At 41.6% G+C, this 24046-nt stretch overlaps 3 protein-coding genes and 1 non-coding gene across 7 annotated transcripts in view; all 4 read left to right on the top strand.

Moving 5' to 3' along the window:
• The first annotated feature begins 153 nt into the window (after positions 1-153).
• Positions 154-3979, top strand: nudcd3 (NudC domain containing 3). Its single transcript, XM_089021128.1, has 6 exons — positions 154-523; positions 648-868; positions 1685-1820; positions 1899-2042; positions 2757-2945; positions 3596-3979. Exons 1-6 carry the CDS (start codon positions 326-328, stop codon positions 3704-3706), a joined length of 999 nt encoding a protein of 332 aa, XP_088877254.1. The 5' UTR covers positions 154-325; the 3' UTR covers positions 3707-3979.
• Positions 3980-4544: 565 nt separating this feature from the next.
• On the top strand, positions 4545-4617 carry trnak-cuu (transfer RNA lysine (anticodon CUU)). The gene has a single exon. It is a non-coding gene; the product is annotated as a tRNA-Lys (tRNA).
• Positions 4618-4917: 300 nt separating this feature from the next.
• Positions 4918-23625, top strand: camk2b2 (calcium/calmodulin dependent protein kinase II beta 2). Of its 4 annotated transcripts, XM_089021110.1 has the most exons (21): positions 4918-5069; positions 6035-6129; positions 7075-7134; positions 7255-7309; positions 7689-7754; positions 9698-9770; positions 10522-10624; positions 10691-10774; positions 10851-10945; positions 11014-11136; positions 11229-11312; positions 11393-11435; positions 12447-12518; positions 13302-13336; positions 15177-15257; positions 16270-16314; positions 16528-16576; positions 17775-17850; positions 18231-18325; positions 19556-19792; positions 20353-23625. In XM_089021110.1, the coding sequence occupies exons 1-20, from the start codon at positions 5005-5007 to the stop codon at positions 19789-19791; spliced, it is 1635 nt and encodes a 544-aa protein (XP_088877236.1). In that variant the 5' UTR covers positions 4918-5004; the 3' UTR covers position 19792; positions 20353-23625. The 4 variants fall into 4 exon arrangements, with proteins under 4 accessions (XP_088877236.1, XP_088877238.1, XP_088877237.1 ...); XM_089021112.1 differs by lacking the exon at positions 15177-15257; XM_089021111.1 differs by lacking the exon at positions 16270-16314.
• The window catches only part of ogdhb (oxoglutarate dehydrogenase b), a 17551-nt gene continuing 13899 nt past the window's right edge, over positions 20395-24046 (top strand). The window contains exons 1-2 of the mRNA XM_089021088.1: positions 20395-20701; positions 22404-22466. The gene's annotated coding sequence lies outside the window, so the exon portion shown is untranslated. The remainder of the gene's footprint in view (positions 20702-22403; positions 22467-24046) is intronic.

Raw genomic sequence — 24046 nt, 5'->3', positions numbered from 1 at the left:
GGATTAGTAAACACGTGATGTTCACGTATTAAATACATAACAGTGGTAAGAGTAGACAGCTATATATCTTGATTGATTCATAATATCAGTTTGTTTGTTTTTCCTTTTACACTCAACCGAAGGTATATTTACTTTGAAGGTCACTAACGGGATATGTGTCTTTGTTCTGGAAGGCACCGCCACAGACGCCAAAGAAATGCGACGCAGTTGGCGTAAACATTGATCGATTTGTTCCGAAAGTCCACTTCTCCCTTTTTTATACACGCTAACGGCGCGAGAAGCCAATTTGGACAATATTTAAAGCAACAACGCGGAAAGCTTAGCCATGTCGTCGCCGGTCGAGATGACGGAAATGTATGACAACGCGCTGCTTGGCATTCTGCAGCACGTCGGAAACATTCAAGACTTTCTGCAAGTCTATTTTGGCTTTTTGTACCGCAAAACTGACTTTTATCGACTCCTCACTGGTCCCAACGACAAGATGGGTTTCGCCCCAGGTGTAGCCGAGAAGATGGTCCTACAGGTACGCCTACTTTTTCACCCAACAAAGGCTTTGAGATGCATTCAAGTTGTTGTACATTTTTTAGCATTAGTTGGTTTGACTTTATCCTATTGACAACGTGGCATTCGACTCTATGCATACGCAGACGTTCAAGATGTTTGATAAGTTTTCCAAGGATCTCCGCGTGCTTCAGCAGCAGGATGAGAAGGCCACTGTTCCCCCGGCTGTCAAGGAGCTGGAGGTCACTTCAGAAGCGACACAGGCGCCAAGCGCTTCGCCATTTTCAAATGCCGTTCCGGAGCCTAAACCTTCTGGCAAACCAATGGTTCAAGGCGACCCGGAAGCTGCAGCATCCCACCCAGAAAAGTGAGTTTCAAACCCAAGTTGAAGAGAGATAAGATAGGAGTTGGTATGTTTCCCAATGTACCTGAATGCACCACTTGCAGCAGATGACTTGAGATGGTTTGAGTGTCTTTTGGTGATTGTGTGCCTTTATTTGTAGTTGTGATGTTTCCCGGTATCTGCAATATATTTTGTGACTGAATTGTGTGACTGTAGTTTGATATAACACATTTCCCAGTTTCCCTGAATGCGGCATGTTGATCAACCCGGTTCGATATGATTTAAATTGGCCTTTTGATGTTTCCCAGTGTCCTTGAATGCAGCATGGATTTGACACTTAATAATAATACATTTCTAATTTAAAACAGATTCTTATTTTACAGACAGTGTATTGTTGGTGTACAAATACCTGATATGTTTTGGCTAATAGCTAGCTAGCTAATAGATAGCCAGCTAGCTAATTGATAGCCAGCCAGACAGCTAGCTAATTGATAGCCGGCCAGCTGGATAGCCAGCCAACTAGCTAGATAGCTAATAGATAGCTAGCTAGCTAGCTGGATAGATAGCTAACAGATAGCCAAGTACATAGTGCCCCGAATCTCCATCAGTATTCTAAGCAAAACATGCTATGTTAAAATGCTACGTGTGACTAATGTCTTCATTGCTAATGAAAAAAATAAATGTCAAAAAAAGCGATGTGAAGCCGTTAAAAATCAACATTTAATGACACGCGAACGTTGTTGCTTTATGTTGATTGGCCAGTGGAGGGAGACAGAGTGACATCATAATTACATGTCTGATGACATCATAAAGTGATTTTATTCAGATAATTTTTTCCAGGCCAATCCAAAATCCGTCACCTTCGGATTCGGACTGCTACAACGGCGCCGTGCGGGACAAGTACAAGTGGTCTCAGGACTACAACGACGTGGAGGTGCGCGTGTTTGTACCCAAGGAGGTGGTCAAAGGCAAACAGGTGAGTGCAGAGGCTAAAAGTAATGGTGCAACGACAACAGTTGCGGCGATGACGACGTCTATGCACGTGCGTACTCAGGTCAACGTGAACCTGCGCAGCGGCGGCGTGCGCGTTAGCGTGCGCGTGGGCACCGAAGAGCAGACAATAGTGGAGGGCAAATTCTCGCACAAGATCAACACGGAGAATTCCCTTTGGAGCCTCGAACCGGGAAAATGCGTTGTGGTAAGTTGACCATTTTGGACCTTATTTACTTCATGCCGATCATTGCAATTTTTTTCTTGCCTAGCAGAACTCTTAATGGCTTTGAATTCTTATTACAGTGATACCTCGGTTTACGAACTTTTCGGTTTACGGACGTTAAATATTTAAACGAGTATAGACTGCAAGGTTAAAATATCCCACCAATCAGGCTCCACAAATAACCTGTACACTTGATGCAAAAAGCTATCAACCCAGCTAAACAGAACATAATTCATGAGGAACTAGCTAAAATCATGGCAGAGAAAGCACCTAAAAGGGATGATTCCTCAAGATGGTGAAAGAAGGTTACGTTCCTCATCAAGTGTTTAATGCCGATGAAAGCGGCCACTCCATTCCATCAAGCCATCAATGACCATCACAAAGGTAAATAAAACAACTTTATTATACAGTACAGTTTATTACTTTTATTATAATACCATAGCACATTTATTATACATAAAATAAGGTCTATTTTGTGTAGTTTTAAGGCTTAGAAAATTTGAAAATGATGTTTTATGGGGACCTGGGAACGGATTACTCTCATTTGAATGGTTTCCTATGGGAAAGTAATTTTTGGGATACACACTTTTCGCCTTTCCCACTCTGTCTGGGAACCAATTAAGTTCGTAAGCCAATGTATCACTGTACTTCTATTTCCCTCACACTCTTTTCTTTGTCTTTTCACGTTGACTCCAGCTGTCCCTGAACAAGTCATCGGAGGTGTGGTGGAAATGCATCCTGGAGGGCGAGGAGGAGATCGACGTCGACAAGATGAACCGAGAGCGCTCCATGGCCACCGTGGATGAGGAGGAGCACGCCGTACTAGACCGCCTCACTTTCGACTACCACCAGAAGCTACAGGGGAAGCCACAGAGTCACGAAATGGTCAGTGTGGACATCTATTAGCTAGCTACCTAGCTGGCTATCTATTTGATATCATAATGAAATGAAATGAAAGGCGCTTACAAATGAAATGTATTATTATTATTATTATTATTGGATTGGATTGAATTTGCCTTTATTAGTCTCACAGTGTAGACATTTACATTTCACAGCAGCAAATTTTTCTGTGGGTGAGCAGCGGCAGCCACATGCGCCAGCGTTCACTCAACCCGGAATAACTCAAAAAGATAGAAAGCTAGCTAGCTAGCTTATAGAATGCATATTAGCTATCTAGCTAACTAGATAGCTAATATGTTTCCTGACTCAAATAGCTAGCTAGCTCGGTATAATACAATCACGATGCTAACATGAAATTAGAACAATGCTGAGATAAAATTAGCATATTATATTGACAACTATAATTTAGCAATACATTATCACTATGGTAACACAGCGGTCACACAACATTAAAACAACAATAAAATACATATTTATGTGTGTGCATGTCTTTGTAGTGTGCCCTAGTTGTGTTATCGTGTGTTTTTTAATTTTTGTGATTTTTGTCTTTAATGAATGTTGTGTTTTTGCTTGTTTGTGCATCTGTTTTTATTCTAATGTATGTTTTGTGTGTGTTTGTGCGTATGTCCTTACAGAAGGTGCATGAAATGCTGAAAAAAGGTTGGGAAGCAGAGGGTTCGCCCTTCAAGGGTCAAGAATTTGACCCGTCAATGTTCGACATCCCGGCCGGCGCCGTGCAATTTTGAACTTTCCGCGCCATCCGGCGCATTTTAGCATTTAAACGGATGAGATTTCCTGTTGCTTGCTAACATCATGAGCCGCCAATCAATTCAAGAAAAAGTACAAAGGTGACATTTAAAAAACATCACGGAGGATGTCGTTCTTTTTGCTTGAGGATGAAGAAAAAAAATAATCAAATGACTGCACTGCTTATCTGCCCGTTTTTGGGATGCAAACACTGCGTTTGATCACCTTAATGGACAAAGTTCTTTCTGAAATGGATTAAAATATAAACATCACACTCTTAGTCTTTTGTTTTCACTGATAAATTGCTTGTTTATTACATATCTGTCAACCTTGGCTAATAGCTGCCCTTATAAATGATTACAATTCCCGTTTAAAAGTTGTAGTTTGCCGTACATTATTTGAAATGATAAAAAAAAAACGCTAACAACCGGAAATGCAGTTTACCGCGCATGCGCACATTATGCTTTCATATGATCGATTATTACTTTTGCTCCCCTGAATGATTGCAATTCCCCTTATTAAGTGATAATAAACCTTACAAACACAACACGACACATAATTATTTACTTATAGCAAGAATAAAAACAGACACGGAAACGGTAATACAAAATCTAACGAAAACAATGTGATGCGCATATGCTTCATCGACAAAGACTCGATAACTACAGAAAATGTTTTTTTATCGTATAAAAGTACACAATTCAAAATAATCTAAAAAACGTATTAAATACGCGGTAAACGTATCAATTGAAAACGAAATGTTTGTATTTTTATTTGGGTATTCGACGTATTGTATGTATTGATTATATATTCAATGTAGGGCTTCATGTGTATCAAGCCCGGCTAGCTCAGTCGGTAGAGCATGAGACTCTTAATCTCAGGGTCGTGGGTTCGAGCCCCACGTTGGGCGCAGCATTTTTAGTTCCAAGTAAGATTTAATAATACGGTCTCATTTAGACGATAATCATTTTCTATTATGCTAGCTGCTACATTTGTACACATTTTGAATCAACACTACCGCGTATTTTTTTTAAAAATCGACGTCTTAGCGCACACGCGTTTGCTGTATGGTAAAACTGTGTGTGGGAGCGTGGTAATGGGGTTAAGCGTGGTGGGGGGTTAAAGAGTGACACCCCCCCCCTCCCAGCGTGCGCGCGGACGTTCATTCGTAAACGCGCACGCGTGTCAAGGAAATCGCCAGTGGGCGGAGTCTCCCAAGTCCTTTCCAGTCAGCTGCGACACGCTCGCCGCTCGCCGACTTCACTCGGAACAGCAGACAGCGGCTGAACATCCCACCATGACCACCGCCAACACGTGCACGCGCTTCACCGACGAGTACCAGTTGTACGAGGAGCTGGGCAAGTACGTGCACGCGCTTTGTCATATTTTTTTTGTGGTTACACTTGCTGTATACATCTAATATGTCAGGACTTTTTTCTCCCTCCCGATGACACGCGTACATGCGCGCGCACTTTGGCCTGGAAACAAGTGAACGGCAGATTGTGCGTGGGCATGTGTGGGACCTCACGGGAACACGTGTGTGTGTTTGTGTGTGGGCGATTGTCTGTTTTGTTTATTGGCCACAATTATTCTAATATGTCGACTCAGGTTGGTGAATACGTTGAAAAAAATATTTGTAAATATATTTTAGAATATCGGATAAAATAAAAAATACGAATTTCCGACGCGACTGAAAGCCCCACGGAGAATGTTTGGCAAATGATAAACGATTGTCAGCTGGCAAAGTTGAGCACTTGGGCTCGCAATGATGACGTCACCGCGGTATCAAGTTTGCGATTCAAAACTAGGTTTACAAAAGAGGCTTTTTAAATCGGTGTTAGGGTTTCAAAGAAAGTGTTTGGGTTCCAAATAAGGATTTTAAGATTGTTTTCCAGTTAGGAGTGCGTCGTGTATTTTCTTTGTTTGTGCTTATCAACTTGTTGCTTCCCCTAAGTGACCCCAGGTTGAGTGAAACCCACTCATTGTGTCTGTCGCGATACGTTTACTCAACTCGGAAGTAACTCAAATAGAGAGAGAAAGCTAGCTAGCTAATAGACAGCTAGCCAGACAGCTAATGGATAGCTAGCTGGATAGCCAGCAAGATCACTAGCTAGATAGCTAGCGAGCTAGCTAATACATAGCTAATTGATAGATAGCTAGACAGCTAATGGATAGCTAGCTATATAGACAGCTAATACATAGCTTCCCGACTCCTTAATCACAATACATGGGAAACACCCCGCCCCCCCTGCCCCCTAGGCGGCCATTTTGAAAACCGAATCGCTGAGCTAGCTAAAATGTCTTCTTGTCTCGTTTGCTTTCGCCAGGGGAGCCTTTTCAGTGGTACGCCGCTGCGTCAAAGTGTGCTCGGGGCAAGAGTATGCTGCCAAAATCATCAACACCAAGAAGCTGTCAGCCCGAGGTGAGACCTAAACCCCCGCCCCCCTTATGTCGAGTTTCAAACTAACGTTTGTATTCCAAGTTGGGGTTTTGAGTCAAAAGATTTAGGCTTCAAAAGGGTTTGTTTTCAAGCTAATATTTGGGTTTTATACACTCACACAGTAGTTTGTTGTTGATGGGGTGAAAGGTCAAGAATCTTGATGTCAGCACTGCTGTCAATCAAACGTCCATCACACTCGATGGGGTTTCAGTTTTAGCGAAAGAGAATCAGGTCTCGCTACTGAATGTCAGGCAGTAATGATATCATATAAACAAGAGCTAGCTTGCTAACTGGCTATTGGCTGGCTTGCTAACTGGCTATTGGCTGGCTTGTTTACTGGCGATTGTCTGGCTAACTGGCTCCAAGTTACAATAAGACAACAGCCGTGCGGTACGAGTGATATTTTGTGAGTATAGCGGTTAGCAGCTAGCGCTTTCACAAGGAGTATCTATCGAGCTGCTAGCTATCGAGCAATATATCAATAGAGCTAGCTAGCTATATCTATTAGCTATCTAGCTAATGATGGCTATCTATCTATTAGCGATCTGGCTTGCGAGCTAGCTAACTATTAGCTATATGTTAGTTAGCTACCTAGCTTTCTGTCTATTGGAGTTATTCCTGGTAGCTATCTATTCGCTAGCTATTAGCTCTCTATTCGCTAGCCATTAGCTATCTATTCGCTCGCTATTAGCAATCTATTCGCTAAGTAGCTAGATTGCTATCTATTTGAGTTACTTCCGGGTTGAGTGAACGCTGGCGCGTGTAGCTGCCGCTGCTCACCCACAGAAAAACTGATCCTAAGACTGTAAAGTGACCTTGAGAGTTTTAAAAGGCGCTTAGAACTGAAATGTATTAATTTTATGAATATTATTATCTTGTGTCGTCGTTGACAACGTGTTATCTTGTTGTTGTCGTTTGTGAGCGCAGATCATCAGAAGCTAGAACGGGAAGCTCGCATCTGCCGGCTGCTCAAGCACTCCAACATTGGTCAGTCGTTTCATGACAATTATTATGTGATAATATTCAAAACTGTCTGTAGTCGTGTACTACCTTGAAAAAGTCGTGTTTTGCCGCTTAAAATTGTCATGTGTGTGTGTGCTGCGGCAGTGCGTCTCCATGACAGCATCTCGGAGGAGGGCTTCCACTACCTCCTTTTTGATCTGTGAGTTCCTTGCACCTCTTTTTTTATTGCCCATTTTTGTTAGTCGGATTTACTGCTTATCGCCCCCCCCCCCCGCCCCACAATTACATAACCACCCCCCCCCCCCCTTTTTGCCGCTTTACCATAAACTCCCCCGCATCGCCCGAGTCAGTCGCCATGGCAACACGGCCCCATTCAACCGTGCTGCGTTCGGGGTTCCCCATCAGCAGGACATCCCCCTCCGCTCTGTGTGTGTGTGTGTGTGTAACCCTCTTGGTGTGTGTGTGTGTGTGTGTGTGTGTGTGTGTGTGTGTGTGTGTGTGTGTGTGTGTGTGTGTGTGTGTGTGTGTGTGTGTGTGTGTGTGTGTGTGTGTGTGTGTGTGTGTGCGCGCGTTGTCAGGGTGACTGGAGGAGAGCTCTTTGAGGACATCGTGGCAAGGGAGTATTACAGTGAAGCAGATGCCAGGTATAACCCCCCCCCCCCCCTTCTATTAGCTAGCTAGCAGGCTGGCCATTCACCTGCTGGCTATCTGTTAGCTATCTATCCAGCCAGCTGGCTATCATTTAGATATCTATTGGCTAGCTAGTTGGCTATCTATCTAGCTAGCTGGCTATCTCTTAGCTATCTATCCAGCTGGCTATCTATCTATTAGCTAGTTAGCTGGCTATCTATTAGCTTTCTATTAGCTAGCTAGCAGGCTGGCCATTCACCTGCTGGCTATCTGTTAGCTATCTATCCAGCCAGCTGGCTATTATTTAGATATCTATTGGCTAGCTAGTTGGCTATCTATCTAGCTAGCTGGCTATCTCTTAGCTATCTATCCAGCTGGCTAGCTATCTATTAGCTAGTTAGCTGGCTATCTATTAGTTATCTATTAGCTAGCTAGCTGGCTGGCTATTCACTTGCTGGCTATCGATTAGCTATCTATCCAGCTAGATGGCTATCTATTAAATATCTATTGGCTAGCTAGTTGGCTGGATGGCTATCTACTAGCTAGCTAGATAGCTAGTTTTTTTTATTTATTTGAGTTATTCCGGGTTGAGTGAATGCTGGCACGTGTGGCTGCCGCTGCTCACCCACAGAAAAACGTGTCTGTAAACTGTGAAGGCACCATGAGAGTTTTGAAAGGCGCTTATAAATGAAATGAAATAATATTATTACTCTGCAACACGATTGAAAATGATGATGATGAAAACTGCGGCAGGCCGGCCGTCGTCCAGACATTGAGACGGATGCCCCCCGGGAGGTGCGCATAAATCAATTTGACTGCTTTTGCGTTGGCGAGCCCGCCAGGGGAGGAGAAGATGGAAGAGGAGGAGAACCAAAAATAAATAAATCATGAAATAAATAAAGAAATAAATAAAATGCCATGAGGCTGAAAACGCATCTGTGGCAGGATGATTGACAGCTGCTGGGGCAAGCCAGTAAATGAAGGCAATATGTTCGCCCTTATCCTGTTTGTGCACTCCGGTCCAACAGGGGGCGGTGTGGTTATTTGCTTTGTATTCATAAATCTTTCCCAAAAAATTCCCAAATGTCCCAAAAATGCTTCTGATGCATTTCCGTCCATCATTTATTCCATTCTTTGCAGCCTCTGTGCATAAATTTCCTACGTGTGCTCATTTGTGTGATGTGTTGCTGCGCCTGTTTCTCACTCACAGCTTCCTCTTGTTAGACCATCTGCGCTATTGAGGTCTCTTTATTTATTTATTTATGTATTTATTTTACACTCAGATATGATTTTTAGAGCTCCCACATTACAAACCTCCAGTCATGCCTCCTGATAACATTGAAAAAAAAAAACACCTCCTTCCCAATGTTTGCTCCATTGTTATTGATTAATGCTAACCGGCATCCATATTGACTTTTATCACAGTGTAGAAATCAATCGATAACATCCCCATTTAGCGTTAGCATCAAACATCCCCATTTAGCGTTAGCATCAAACGTCCCCCATTTAGCATTAGCATTAAACGCCCCCAATTAGCATTCACATAAAACGTCCCCATTTAGCGTTAGCATAAAACGTCCCCATTTTGTGTTTGGGAGCCGTTTATTAAGTTCATAGAGTTGCTTGTTCTGTAGCCACAAGGGGACATAAACCAGTGTCTTCCTTGTGCCGGTCCCAAGCCTGGATTAATACAGAGGGTTGTGACAGGAAGGGCATCCGACGTAAAAGCTTGGCCAAAACAAACATGCCAATCAAACCTCTCAAGATGGAGGACACGTTAAGGGAAAGGAAGAAGAGAAATCAATCGATCGATTACAAGTATGTGGTGGTAACAAACACAAAACGGACACGCGCACACGAACATCCACGCGCACACGAACATACACGCGCGCGCACACACACATGAGTGGTGATTCCTGAGCGTGACTCACTCACTCCCTCTGCTGTTTGCATACAGCCATTGCATCCAGCAGATCTTGGAGGCGGTGCTTCACTGTCATCAGATGGGCGTGGTCCACCGAGACCTCAAGGTGAGTTGTCACTCGACAGGTCACGTGATTAGCAGACAGACAGACAGACAAGTCAAGATGTCGTCGTTCTCCAGAATTAACCTCGCAGTTGAAATTATTACGTGAGCCACCTCCCAACTCGATTTATCGGTTTATGAAACTAACCTATTGATAAACTCGTACTCAAATTAGTGACTTGAACATATAAAGTGACGCAAAATTCCAAAGAATCTTGTGTCTCTTTATATCATGCGAAGCTAAGTAGCTGCTAACGTCCCGCTTTTGGGCACCATTGACGATTTTGCGATTGGTTTGTGAGCTAACGGTCGTATGCTAACATTTGCTAATGGGCCATTAGCAGTAGCTTAATGTTCTGTCAAGTTTCTTTAAAATGTCAAAACTAAAGCAAGGTGAATATACATTATCCAGTTTAGTGTCCCTTATACGTTTTCTTTAAGTTTTTTTTGTTTTGTTTACTCGCTATGCTAATTAGCCAAATCTTGTCATCGTTTGTGGTTGAGTGAACGCTGGCGCGTGTGGCTGCCGCTGCTCACCAACAGAAAAACTTATCCTGTGACTGTAAAGTGACCTTGAGAGTTTTGGAAGGCGCTTAAAAATGAAATGTATTATGATTTATTATTATTAGCAGTCCATTCAGTTGAGAAGTAGCCCTCCTAGCATCGATTTCTAATGCTAACAAAAGCTAACGAGCAGCTCGTGTTAGCTTAATTTGCCGTAAAGTTTTTTTTTTCTTCTTCTCTCTCTGGTCCAGCCTGAGAATCTACTATTAGCCAGCAAGTGTAAGAACGCGGCCGTGAAACTTGCTGACTTTGGCTTGGCCATCGAAGTCCAAGGAGAGCAGCAGGCTTGGTTCGGTACGTTGCACCTGATCATTTGCCGTTCCGCGGTTGTCGTCATAATTGTTGTTGTTGTATATTTAGGCTTTGCGGGGACACCTGGCTATTTATCTCCGGAGGTCCTGAGGAAGGAAGCTTACGGGAAGCCGGTGGACATCTGGGCTTGTGGTGAGAACCGCGTTAGCAGCGTGACAACCAGGAATGGTTCATTCGTGCTGCTTGACGTCTTCGTGTGCTTGCATAGGCGTGATTCTATACATCCTCCTGGTGGGCTACCCTCCTTTCTGGGACGAAGACCAGCACAAGCTCTACCAGCAGATCAAAGCAGGAGCCTATGATGTGAGTCTTCATCATGACCCCTGTGACCTTCTCATTTATGCGGTTCTAACACATGTCCATGTCGATAGTTCCCGTCGCCGGAGTGGGACACGGTGACCCCCGAAGCCAAAAATCTGATCAATCAGATGTTGACCATCAATCCGGCCAAGAGGATCACCGCCCAGGAGGCCCTCAAGCATCCGTGGGTCTGCGTACGTATGCCGCCTACGCATGCCAACACCACACGTCATGAATTCCCATTCCTGAGACTGCTAGTTGCTAATTAGCCACTTTCTGTCTACAGCAACGCTCCACGGTGGCGTCCATGATGCACCGGCAGGAAACGGTGGAATGCTTGAAGAAATTTAACGCCAGGAGGAAGCTGAAGGTAACCCGATTATTACGCTTTCAACTTTGTAACCGTGCGACCATGTCAACTTCCTTTTTCTCTTCCTCCGCTTGGGGCAGGGCGCCATTTTGACCACCATGCTTGTCTCCAGGAACTTCTCTGGTAAGACCTGAAGATTTATATTCATATTTAATGACTATTATTTACTCTGAATATATGTAGGTATGCTATGTGTGACCTAGCGTTTCTATCTATTTGAGTTATATATTATTATTATTACTATTAGCTATCTATTAGCTAGCTAGCTTTCTATCTATTTCACTTACATATTATCATATTTCGAAAATTAAAAATTCCATTATTTCCTTATTATTTTTCATAGAACATAATAATAATAATAATCTATACATCATTTTAAAAGCTATTAAAAAGCACTTTAATATGGTATTAGAAAATATGTGATGAATTATTATTGAAAAATTTGGTCACATCCCTAATATATGTTGTGGTTTATTTGTTTTAATTATTGTATGGTATTTTAATTGATTTGAGTCGATTGACAGGTGTTGTTGTACCTCTCCAATATTTCCACTAGAGGGAGACAGAACTTCGTTATAATCGTATACATTGTCATCAGAACAATGGATATTTTTCTTATCTTTGACATTCCCGTAAATTCATGAAACAATCACAATTTTGTTTTTATATTTTTTTACATTTGATGGCACTATTTAAAAAAAAAAATAACCATAATTTAATCCATTAAATCCCAATGATTTTGATCAATAAAATCAATCTACCAATTATTTGATGAAATAAAGACAGGAAAAAAATGTGTGTGCATTTTATGACAAAAAGTCCACAAAGAAATTAATTATATATATATATATATATATATAATTGTATTTTATTTATTATAGTACCTATGCTTGTCTGTGACTGTAAATTGTCCTTGAGAGCTTTGAAAGGCGCTTAATATGAAATGTATTATTATGATGATTATTATTATTACGATTATTACTGTTTTTATATCTATTTTTATTACTATTATTATTATTACTCTAATTACTATCATTACTATTACTGTTATTATTTCATTAGAATTTTTGTTATTATTATTATTATTTATTATTATTATAACATTGCGCTTCTGGACCTTTTATGTGCTTCCAGTTGGCCGCCAGACAACGGCGCCGGCGTCGGTTAGCCACCTGCCAGCAAGCAGCGCTGGCATCGTGGAACAAGGTTTGGACGGCGCTGCCCGTGACCACCTCGCCTATGGCTTTCCTCATCTGACGTTTTTCTGCTCCTTTCTTTCCATGCCGCCGCCTTTCATGACCACCGCGCTCGCCAAGGTAAGCAAGACACTCTCCGCCCCATTGCATTTCTAAGCGCCTTTCAAAACACTCATGTCAGTCACTTTACAGTCACAGGATACGTTTTTCTGTAGACGAGCAGCGGCAGCCACACGCGCCAGCTTTCACTCAACCCGGAAGTAACTCAAATAGATAGAAAGCTAGATAGCTAATGGATACAATAATAATAATCATTTCATTTCTAAGCGCCTTTCAAAACTCTCAAGGTTAAAGGATACGTTTTTCTGTGGGTGAGCAGTGGCAGCCACATGCGCCACCGCCTCGGAGCAAACCTTGTGAACAAACATACAAATTTGTTGGCGTTATGCCGCTTCCAATTGGCAACATTTGAAGTCTAAAGTGCACCGGCGGCACTCTTTGGGATTATACCACAAATGACTTCCTGCTGCTGATCCTGATCTCGCGTCATGTGACCCCAGGATCTTTCATGTGCGTGCTTGTGGCGGCACTTTTCATGTGAGGGAGGAGATCAGAGGGGAGGGACTTTTTCTTCTTCTTCTTCTTTTTTTTAATGTATTTATTTTTTGTCATAAGAACGCCACCGACGCGCAGAGATGGACACTCGGTGTTTGCCGAGCGAGTAGTTTGTGAGCAGGTTGCGCCATGTGCACGCTGCCAACTGAGGGTGTGTCTTTTTGCCTCTCCGCAGCAGCCAAGAGCCTCCTCAACAAGAAGGCCGACGCCAAGGTAGGACGAGCGCAGGTTCCTGGTGGGTCATCGACGACTCGTCGGTGATCGCCAATCGATTTGATCACCGACCAGTCATTTGAATTAAATTCTCTCATTGCCGTCGTCATCCTCTGTGAAATTAATAATAATAATACATTTGATTTCTGAGCACCTTTCAAAACTCTCTAGGTCACTTTACAGTCACAAAATCGTTTTTTTCTGCGGGTGAGCAGCGGCAGCCACATAGATAGCAAATAGCTAACAAATGATGATAATAATAATAATAATAATAATAATAATAAAAATAATACATTTCATTTAAGCAACTATCACTCAACCCGGAAGTAACTCACATCAATAGAACGCTAACTAGCTAGCCAACAGATAGCTAATCTATAGCCAGATAGACAGTTAGCTAACTAGCTATATAGCCATATAGCTAATAAATAGCCAGCTACATAGCTAGCAAGCTAGACAGATAGTAAATAGATAGCAAATGGATAAATAGCCAGCTCCATAGCTAGCTAGCTAGACAGTTAGCACATGGATAAATAGCCAGCCACATAGCTAGCTAGCTAGACAGATAGATGATAGATAGGAAATGGATAAATAGCCAGCTACATCGTTAGCCAGCTAGACAGACAGCAAATCCAAGCAATTTAGCTTTGTTTGGTCTGTGCAATTTGCTTTATTTCCATTCAACCAAAAAGCTTTGCAGGAGTTATAGTTGCTCATCAATTTATTATTATTATTATTATTATTCTTTGAAATGGCAGGAAGTGTTGACTGAACCATGTTGCGTGCGTGTCTGTATGTGTGAGACAAACACTCACACTTTTTGACACCCAAACGATGACATGGTTGCATTTCTCATTTGAAGTGACTATTTTTAGCGTCCCGTATTAAGGTGACACACTTAACCCGCCCGCATCCAGTTGGGGAATTCTCCGCCTCCCTTTCATTAACCTTCTTTTCTTCTTCACCTCTTCCGTCCTGCTTTCGCTTCATCTCCTCATCATGGGCCCAAAACAGCACCCCAACCCCCATTTTACCTCACCCTCTCCCCCCAACGTCACCCAACCTTTGGAGAGCGGTGCTAATCTCAGATTATTTGCCACCAGATGATTAATCTAACGTTACGTCAACAGTACATAAACGCGCACGCGCTCATACACGGACGGGAATGTCCTAATTTGCTTGATTCTGTTTGAAAGTCACGTGACTTCCATACAGTATGTGACGTAACTTCAACTCACATACAGTATTTTTATTATTATGTGTACGACATTGCATAAAGTCGTACAAAAAAAAGTGCTGTAAAAATTAGCTTTTCTTTTTTTGAGTTATAGCTGAGTGAAACCCCAAAGATTCAATTGAAAGTAAAACCGTTCGGGATCAGAATAAGAATAAGAAAGCCTTTAATAGTCCCACAATTGGGAAATTTGCAATCTACAGCAGCAAAATTTCATAAAAGTTTCATAAAAAGAATAGTGCAAAATATAAAATGTATATAAAAGTATGAACGGTCTTTGAGAGGCTTTCGTAGTCCAAAGAGGGATCCTAGCATGAAACAAATGCTCATAGCAGGTTTTCAGAAATTAATGGCAACACAAGATGGCCGCTCTTTAAATGTCACATGACTTGAACTCATATTTGTGAATTACAAATTGTCCCATAAGCAATATTGCATGCTCCACATGTGTTGTGGTTTTTGTTTTGTTGTTGTTGTTGTTGTTGTCGTACTGCCTCATGGCTGAAGTGGTTGTGAGCAAAATAGTGGGCGGGACCAAACGTAACATGTCATGGATGCGAGTTAGTCCAAGAAGCTCTTTGCCGCTTTTTTTTGTGTTTCCCGCAGAGCAACAACAGCAACAGCAGTAGCAAGAACAACAACAACAACACAAACAAAGCCAACAACTCTGTTACGTCTACTGCACTGGTACGCCTCGTGTGTGTGTGATTATATGCATGGCGTGTGTGTTTTTGGCAGTTTTTACAGGGGGGGGGGGGGGGGGGGGGGGGTGGGGCGTGCAAATGGTTCCCACACATCCCATCTATTGTGTCAATCATTGATTTGAACGTCACACATTGTGCTCATTAGCATTAGCATTAGCATGATAAATCGGCACTTCTTCCTTAATTTTCCACGACAGTGATACCTCGGTTTACGAACCCTTTGCCTTACGAACTTTTGGGTTTACGAACGTTACATTTATGAAAATTTTACCTTGGCATACAAACTTTGCCTTGGCATACAAACCCTTTCCGTACATGGAGCTGACTCAATGAGTGATATGTCGTTCGCGAACGAGCCCGTTCTTCTAACAAAATGGCAGCTGACTGTTATTGTCTTCTATTCCCCGCCCGCAGTCTTCGGTTAAAGCCACGTGATTGGTCAAGAACTCAGCAGTGAGGTGGGTGGGTTAAACATTAAAGAAACAGGCAGCCGACAGTGAGAGAGTTTCAACTTTGATCGAAGTTCAAAGGCAGAGTGTAGACTGCAAGGTTAAAATATCCCATCAATCAGGCACAAGCCATCGGCGGCCTCTCCATTCCATCAAGACTTCAACGACCATTACAAAGGTCAATAAAACCACTTTATTATACAGTACAGTTTATTTCTTTCATTGCAATACCATAGCACATTTATTATACATAAAATAAGGTCTATTTTGTGTAGTTTTATGGCTTAGAAAAGTAGAAAATTATGTTTTGTGCGGACCTGGGAACGGATTATTCTCATCTGAATGGTTTCCGATGGGAAATTAATTTTTGGGATACACACTTTTCACCTTACACACTCTGGGAACCAATTAAGTTTGTAAACCAAGGTATCGCTGTAATTTTCTCCTCTTTCCAATTCATGACAACACTTCACTGCTTCTTCACATCTTCCTGTTGTTCCTCTTCTTCCCCTTTTCCTCCATATCCTGTTCCTGGTGGTCCTCTAGGAGAGTCAGACAACCGTAATCCATAATCCGGTAGATGGGATAAAGGTACTGCATTTTTTTCCCCCCGCCGCGTCGTATTTGCCGATTGCTACTTTTGTTTTGGTCGTCTGGCGAGGATTTATTTGGAATCTCAGCCCTCCTTTTTGTCGTTCGCTTGCTTGCTGTTTCGTTATTTGAGGACATTTTGTTGTTTTTAATGTGTGTGTGTGGGTGTGGTGTGTGTTTTCGTTTCCTCTTTAATATGTGTGTTACTTGCAGGAATCATCAGACAGCAGCAACACAACAATCGAGGATGAAGATGTGAAAGGTGAGCGATGCTATGCTAACCGCTACATCAAACGCACGACATTTTTCAAGTAATTATGGCATGAACTCATTCACTGCCATTCCCGAATTTATTCAGGAATTGAAAATATGACGTTGAGCGCCATTCCCGAATTTGTTCGGGTTTTGTTTTTTCTTACTTGGGTGCCGATAAAGCACTGACAGGACGTCTGGTGATGTTTTTTTCCCTTCCACAAGGGGGCAGCATTTGTCTTTTGTCCATGTTAGCGCTTTTTTCTTGCTTCAGCTGTTGTTCAACCGCTATAGAAATCAATATGTATGTATTGTATTTTGTGCAGCCGCCCCCATTTCAAGCTCAGATAACTCCAGACCCATATAACTTAGGAATTAACTATTTTTTTTCTAATAAAAGAAGAAAGTCGAATGTTTCTTACGCTGCATTGAATGTTTACATAGTCCTAAAACTCAATATTTTGTGGGTCGCAAATGAAACCCATAAGATAACACAAAAAAATGGAGTTGGCCCACTTTGATTGTCATTGAACGCTTCCGCCATTTTGAGAGTTCTGTGATTGGGAACACCCTCCGGAGGCCACGCCCCTTGCGAGGGAGGGGCTTAATAAGCTCAGCTTCCCCATGAGCGGCGAGGAGTGAGCTCGTGGTAAATATGAGGGTGACGAGCATTTGAGCGAGGAAGCGGCGAGTGGAGTCCCTCCATGGAGGAGGCTACGAGTCACACATTTGACACCTCAAAATGGCTGCCAAGCTCTCGGGTGAGTTGGGGCGTCAACACCCCGTTTGGCGTTTGTCAAACCGTAAATTGATTTGTCTGCATGTTTTATTTTGGTGAGTTTTTATTTCGATGGCTTGATGACTTCATCTTTGTGATTTTAATAATAATGATAATGAATCCATTTCATTTCTAAGCGCCTTTCAAAACTCTCAAGGTCACTTTACTGTCACAGGATAGGTTTTTCTGCGGGTGAGCAGTGGCAGCCACACGCGCCAGCGTTCACTCAACCCGGAAGTAACTCAAATCGATAGAAAGCTAGCTAGTTTGCCAATCGATAGCCAACAGATACCGAGCTAGATAGCTAGCGTGATAGCTAGCCAGCCAGATAGCTAATAGATAGAAAATAACTAGCAAATGATGATGACAATAAAACATTTCATTTGAGCAACTTTTCACGTTTTTTTTTTTTTTTTTTTTTTTTTTGCAGCTCGCAAGCAAGAAGTCATCAAGATGACGGAGCAGCTCATCGAAGCCGTCAATAACGGCGACTTTGAAGCCTACGCGTGAGTTGTCAGATTGGGGGGGTTGCGTAGGGGGGATTGAATCACCATTAGCGCGAAAGCATTCACGGGATTGACGTGCCAAATGTATTTGTCCTCGAAAGATTAAGGAAGTAATTACAGGCCGGCTTTGTGAATATGTGCCCGTTCTTTGTGATGCGTTCAAAGTCGCACAAATCTGCCCCCCCACAGTCACATCAAAATGGAGGGAAAAAAAACAAAACACGGAATGCGTCAAAAGCACACCAACAAATGGACGCTGTGAATTATTTGGAGTGGGCGCCCTACTTGTTTGTTTCAGAAGACTTTATTAGACTGAGCTTTTTATTTGCCGCTGTTGCTCATTTTTTTTTTTTTTTTTTTTTTTTTTTGTATATCTACAGAAAGATTTGCGATCCCGGTTTGACATCCTTTGAACCTGAAGGCCTCGGCAACCTGGTGGAGGGGATGGACTTCCACCGCTTCTACTTTGACAACCGTGAGAAGAAAAAAATGCCACTTTGCACTTTTGTAACCAACCAATAATAATAATAATCATCATCATAATAATACATTTAATTTTAAGCGCCTTTCAAAGCTCTCAGGGACACTTTACAGTCACAGACAAGTAAAATACAGACAAATAATAAATAAAATAGAATCACAAATAGAATACAATAAATAAAATACAGTTATAAATAGAAACAAGAGAAAGAGCTAACAAACAAATTTTAGACTGAGAACATCAGACATGGCAACCAGAACAATTAACTCATTCCCTGCCAGACCATGTGGAAAAATGTGTCCACTGCAGTGCCAGGGTTTTTGTCATTTTCACTCAAATTGGAGGAACCGCTGAATATTGAGTTTGAGGACGACATAAACATTCAATGCAGCGTAACAAACCTTACACTCATCAGAAAAAAAATAGTTAATTCCTAAGGTACATAGGTCTGGAGTTATCTGAGCTTGAAATGGGGGTGGCTGTGCAAAAGGCAAATTCTGCCCCCTCGAGGGTGAGAAAAACAATGCCAGAGGTCTGACCAGTGCTTTACCGAATTTATTCGGGAATTGAAAAACGTGACGTGGGGCGCCATTCCTGAATTTGTTCGGGTTTTGTTTTTTTCTCGCTGGGGTGCTGATAAATCGCTGGCCAGACCTCTAGCAATGTTTTTTCCCTTCCACCAGGGGGTAGCATTTCCCTTTTTTCAGTGTTAGCGCTTTGTTCCAGCTTCAGCTGTTGTTAAAGCACTATTTAAATCAACGTGTATGCTTTGTGTTTTATTTTGGACAGACGCCCCCATTTCAAGCTCAGATAACAGGTCAAATACAAACTAAAAAGAAAACTTATATGACAGTCGAGCTAGCTATCAAGCTACCTACCTAGCTATCTATTTGCTATCTGTTAGTTATCTATTAGCTAGCTGTTAGCGGTCTAGTTGGCTGGCTATCTATCTTATCTATCAGCGGTCTAGCTAGTTCTCTATTAGCTATCTATTAGCTAGCTAGTTTTCTATCGATTTGAGTTACTTCCGGGTTGAGTGAACGCTGGCGCTTGTGGCTGCCGCTGCTCACCCACAGAAAGTTTTGAAAGGCGCTTAGAAATGAAACGTGCTATTATAACAAGTCACCATTTTTACTTGAACATCATCAAACACAACTTCTGGAGGTTCCAAACAATCGTCAACGTAGCCTCCGAAGCATAACAATCCGCCACCTCTTCCAACAGTGTTGTCAAAAAACACAAAGCCCATCCACACGACCATCCTAAACCCGCACGTTCATATGATGGGCGAAGACGCAGCCTGCATGGCGTATATCCGCCTGACGCAGTTCGTGGACGCCGGCGGTCACCCGCGTTCCAGCCAGTCGGAAGAGACCAGGGTGTGGCAGCGCCGCGATGGACGCTGGCACAATGTTCACTTCCACTGCTCCGGAGCTCACGCCGCACCTCTGCAGGCTTGAGGTACACCGTCGCCACGCACGCACTGCCTGTAAAACTTTGGGTGTTAAACTTTACGTTGTCTTCCAGTTTGGAGCTAAAGCGCCACCTTCTGGAGTGGTGTGACTGTGTGTGTGTGTTTATTTTTATAGTAATCTACTTATCTATTTTTTATCTAACTATTTATCTATCTATCTATTTAACTATTTATTTATCTATTTAACTATCTATTTAGCTATTTATCTGTTTATTTATCTATTTATCCAATTATCTATTTATCTATCTATTCATCTATTTATTTTGCTATTTATTTATTTATCTATTTATCTATTTATTGATCTACTTATCTATTTATCTATTTGTTTATCTACTTATCTATCTATTTATCTATTTATTTACCTATTCATCTGTCTATTTATCTATCTATTTATCTATCTGTTTATCTACTTATTTATCTATTTATCTATCTATTTATTTATCTCTTTATTTATTTATTCACCTATCTACTTATCTATTTATTTATCTATTTATCTGTGTATTTATCTATCTATCTATTTAGCTATTTTTGTGTCTGTGCTTTTCAGTTTCGCATTTTGGAGATGGGGAGCAGCGAGTTGCGGGGTGCCTCTGGAGTCACCCCTCGACAGTCACCGGACTTCATTCTCGGATGGGACGCTGCCGACTGAAAAGCCCACCCGGTTCCTCCTTGCCACCCCCGCTTGTCTGTTTTGTATACCCCCCCCCCCTCCCCTACCTCCGCCCCAGTCGGACTTGTTGATGTTTACGCCTCTCTTTGGTGCTCTTGTGCATTTATACTCCCTTCCACCCCACGTAGACACCATATTGGATGTGGCAAAAGCGGAGCGATCAGAGGGACTGCAATCTACTCTCTGCGCTTAAACCTTCTACCTGGAATACAACCTTCTATTTGGGGTGAGAACCTTCTCTCAAAACTGTATCTTGATTCAGGACTAAAACATTATCTCTGATATACATACATACCTGAACCTAATTAAGAATCATTCAGAGTCATCTGATTAAAAATAAGGGTTTGGTTTTCCACATCCAATATGGCGGACACACTGACATATAGCCACTATGGTGTTTCCTCTGACCAGCATGGCTTCTCCCCCTGCACGGCTGCTCTGTGACGTTATCGTCTCCTCTACACTTTGTGTGTGTGTGTGTGTGTGTGTGTGCGCGCGCGCGTTTGTGTGAATGCAAATGAGTTGAAGTGCATGAAGTTGAGGTTTTTCTGTCGCTGATGATTTGGCTTCTTGATAGACTGTTTTTGTACCAGAGGAACAAGAAAGCACTGGGAGGAGCCCTGTAAAAGTACAAAATCACCCACAATGCTTAGCTGGCATTGTTTGTATTAAGAAAAAATAATAATAATAATAATACATTTGAGTCAATACTTCAATTTTCCTAAAGAGGGCGATCATGTCACCAATGTCCCACATATGCGATATCAACATATTTTTTTGGTCAAATTAAATCAGCAATCAAAATACAGGTAACATCCGACTTATGACCACTAATTACGACCACCCATACTTACGACCGCAGCCTCCGGACCCTATTTTAAAAATTTTAACAGGCCGGCAACGCGTGCAACAATTTTGGCCAGCCAGCCGGCATCAACAGCATTCAACATTTTGAATGGATTTTGACTTACGACCATTTTGACTTATGACCGTTTGGTCGTAAGTCGAATATTACCTGTACAAAGTTTACATGAAGAAAAACCAAAGAACAGAATGTGTAGAAGCTCATACTGTTGCTGATTTCAAAATGTCTACCTTACAATCTAAAACTATCAGACCACCATTTTGTCCCAACCATATAGCACCCCAGATATAAAATGTCCGCAATTATTTATTGATATATATTTGAGAGTGGATGAAAGGTTTCAGACAGTTTTACAGATTTATTGTATTTATTTCTTTATTTATTATGGTGGCGTTTTGTGCTGCATCCTGATTGGCAAATTGCAATGTAGACGAATATCAACAGTGTTTGCTTTTGCATTACTGTTGAGCTTTCTAAAATTTCTCTTTGACAAAATGGAGAACATGGATATGTATGAAAAAGTTTTCAATTTATCGTCAACTCCGAAGTAACTCAAATCTATTCACTAGCTATTAGCTATCTTTTCGCTGGGTATTAGCTATCTATTCGCTAGGCATTAGCTATCTATTGCCTATCTATTCGCTAGCTATTAGCTGGCTATTTGCTGGCTGTTAGCTATCTATTTGCTAGCTGTTTGCTATCTATTTGCTAGTTATTGGCTATCTATTAACTATCTATTCGCTAGCTATTAGCTATCTATTCGCTAGCCATTAGCTATCTTTTCGCTAGCCATTAGCTATCTTTTCGCTAGCTATTAGCTCACTTTTCGCTTACTAGCTAGCTTGCTTTCTATTTGAGTTCCTTCTGGGTTGAGTGAACGCTGGCGCGTGTGGCTGCCGCTGCTCACTCACAGAAAAAAAAACTTATCCTGTGATTGTAAAGTGACCTTGAGAGTTTTGAAAGGCGCTTATAAATGAAATGTATTATTATTCTTCCACAAATTGATGTTTTTTTTTTAAACAAATATTACTCTTGGTTCATTCTAACTAATTATGTGTTTCAGGGACAGAGGTTACTACAGTGGACAGCTTATCAGGGTTATCAGGTCACAGGGTGCATGAAAGGGGTAAGGGAGCATATTGTTATTTACTTTGAACATTGACCGAGCAATTTTAAAGTCCACCGGACTGTATAATGTAAGGATATGTGATTTTGACGATTAGATTGACAGGTGTGCGATAATCTGAAATGTTTATGATCATCACCGTCTTCTTTTATAGCATTAGAAAGGCATTTGTTTGTTAAAAGGACAACCGACACCATTTTTTTGTTTCCTAACTGACATCAGAAAAACGTTTTATAGCATCGAAAATAGCCAAAACACGCAGGCTGATATTTTTAGTCAAATGCAAAACAACAATAAAAATGACTTAAAGTGTCAAAAATCTGCAAAAAAAAAAGAACCCGGAAGTGGTCACTTTCAGAATGTCCCGCCCCCTTGTTGGTGACGTCACACCAGGACATCTCGCCTTGCTCTAGAATCAAAACAATGCCTTCATGTGTAGCGTCCTAGAAAATGCAGAAGATGGCACCCGAGCTCCGTGTACGGAATTAATCAGCCCGTTTCCACAGGCTGATTAATTCCTTACACGGAGCTTTGTCGCCCTCTTCTGCCTCTTTTTGGTGCAACGCGAAGTTTTCAGACCAAATAAAGTACAGCAAAATGCATTGACGTGATGGAAGGACTGCTACAATGTGTCCTTTTTTCGGTCAGGGGCGTTCCTTCAGTGATGTCACGACTCGTCACCAACTCAAAAACAAGACTTCCGGAATATTCAGCGCATGTCTTAAAACGTAAAATATAGCTACATGCAGTGGAATCTTTGTAAAATACTCTCAGTAGAAGTCATTTGAAGCCATTTTACAAATTATGGACACAACTTGTCCGGAGACGTCGGTTGTCCTTTAAGTGTGTTGCCAGATCGCTACATATTAACTCATATGTGGGACAGAGAATCGAATTGAATAACGACCGTAAAAGGATTCATCTGAAAAAAAAAAAGTCTTTATACTTGATGTGATATTTCTACGCCTTTGGCTAATTTGGTTTCGTTATGCGTGACTTCCACGGTATGACACGTACACATCTCGATGTCACGCCATTGATGAACTAAAACATCCTCCAAGTATGCCAATTGTTTTGTTTACTGATTATGACAAGGAGGGGGGTTGACATGTATTAAAAACAGAACTTGTGCTATTCGATCAATAAAGTGTCAATGTGGTGACGTCATGAGTCCGACTTGTCCGACACGTTGGCTCATTGTTAATGCAAAAAAAATAAACACGACAATGATCAAGTAGATTTTTTTCGATTAAAAGCACTTAATGACGATAATTACATATTTGCATGGAGTTAGCATGAAGGAAAAGTTTATTGTTCTTAACTGCAACAACAGGCATTGCCGCATTGTTTAGGTTTTAGGACTCGCACAACCAGTTGCATGGAAATAAGACGCCGATTCGGACTTCTAGTTCCACCTACCTATCAATATATGTGTATATATATAGTATATCTATGTATATAAACAGTATATATATGTATATATCCATTTTCACTTCTAGCTGTCCACCATAAGTGATGATGACACTTGCTGTATATATACATACACACACAGGGTGACCCAAAAAGGAGCGTACCCATGA

This window comes from Hippocampus bargibanti, linkage group LG18, assembly GCF_051943395.1.
Source record: "Hippocampus bargibanti isolate YZ-2025 linkage group LG18, ASM5194339v1, whole genome shotgun sequence".
Classification (NCBI taxonomy): Eukaryota; Metazoa; Chordata; class Actinopteri; order Syngnathiformes; family Syngnathidae; genus Hippocampus; species Hippocampus bargibanti.
The sequence above is the reverse complement of the archived record's forward strand: the minus strand, read 5'-3'. Positions and strand labels throughout refer to the sequence as shown.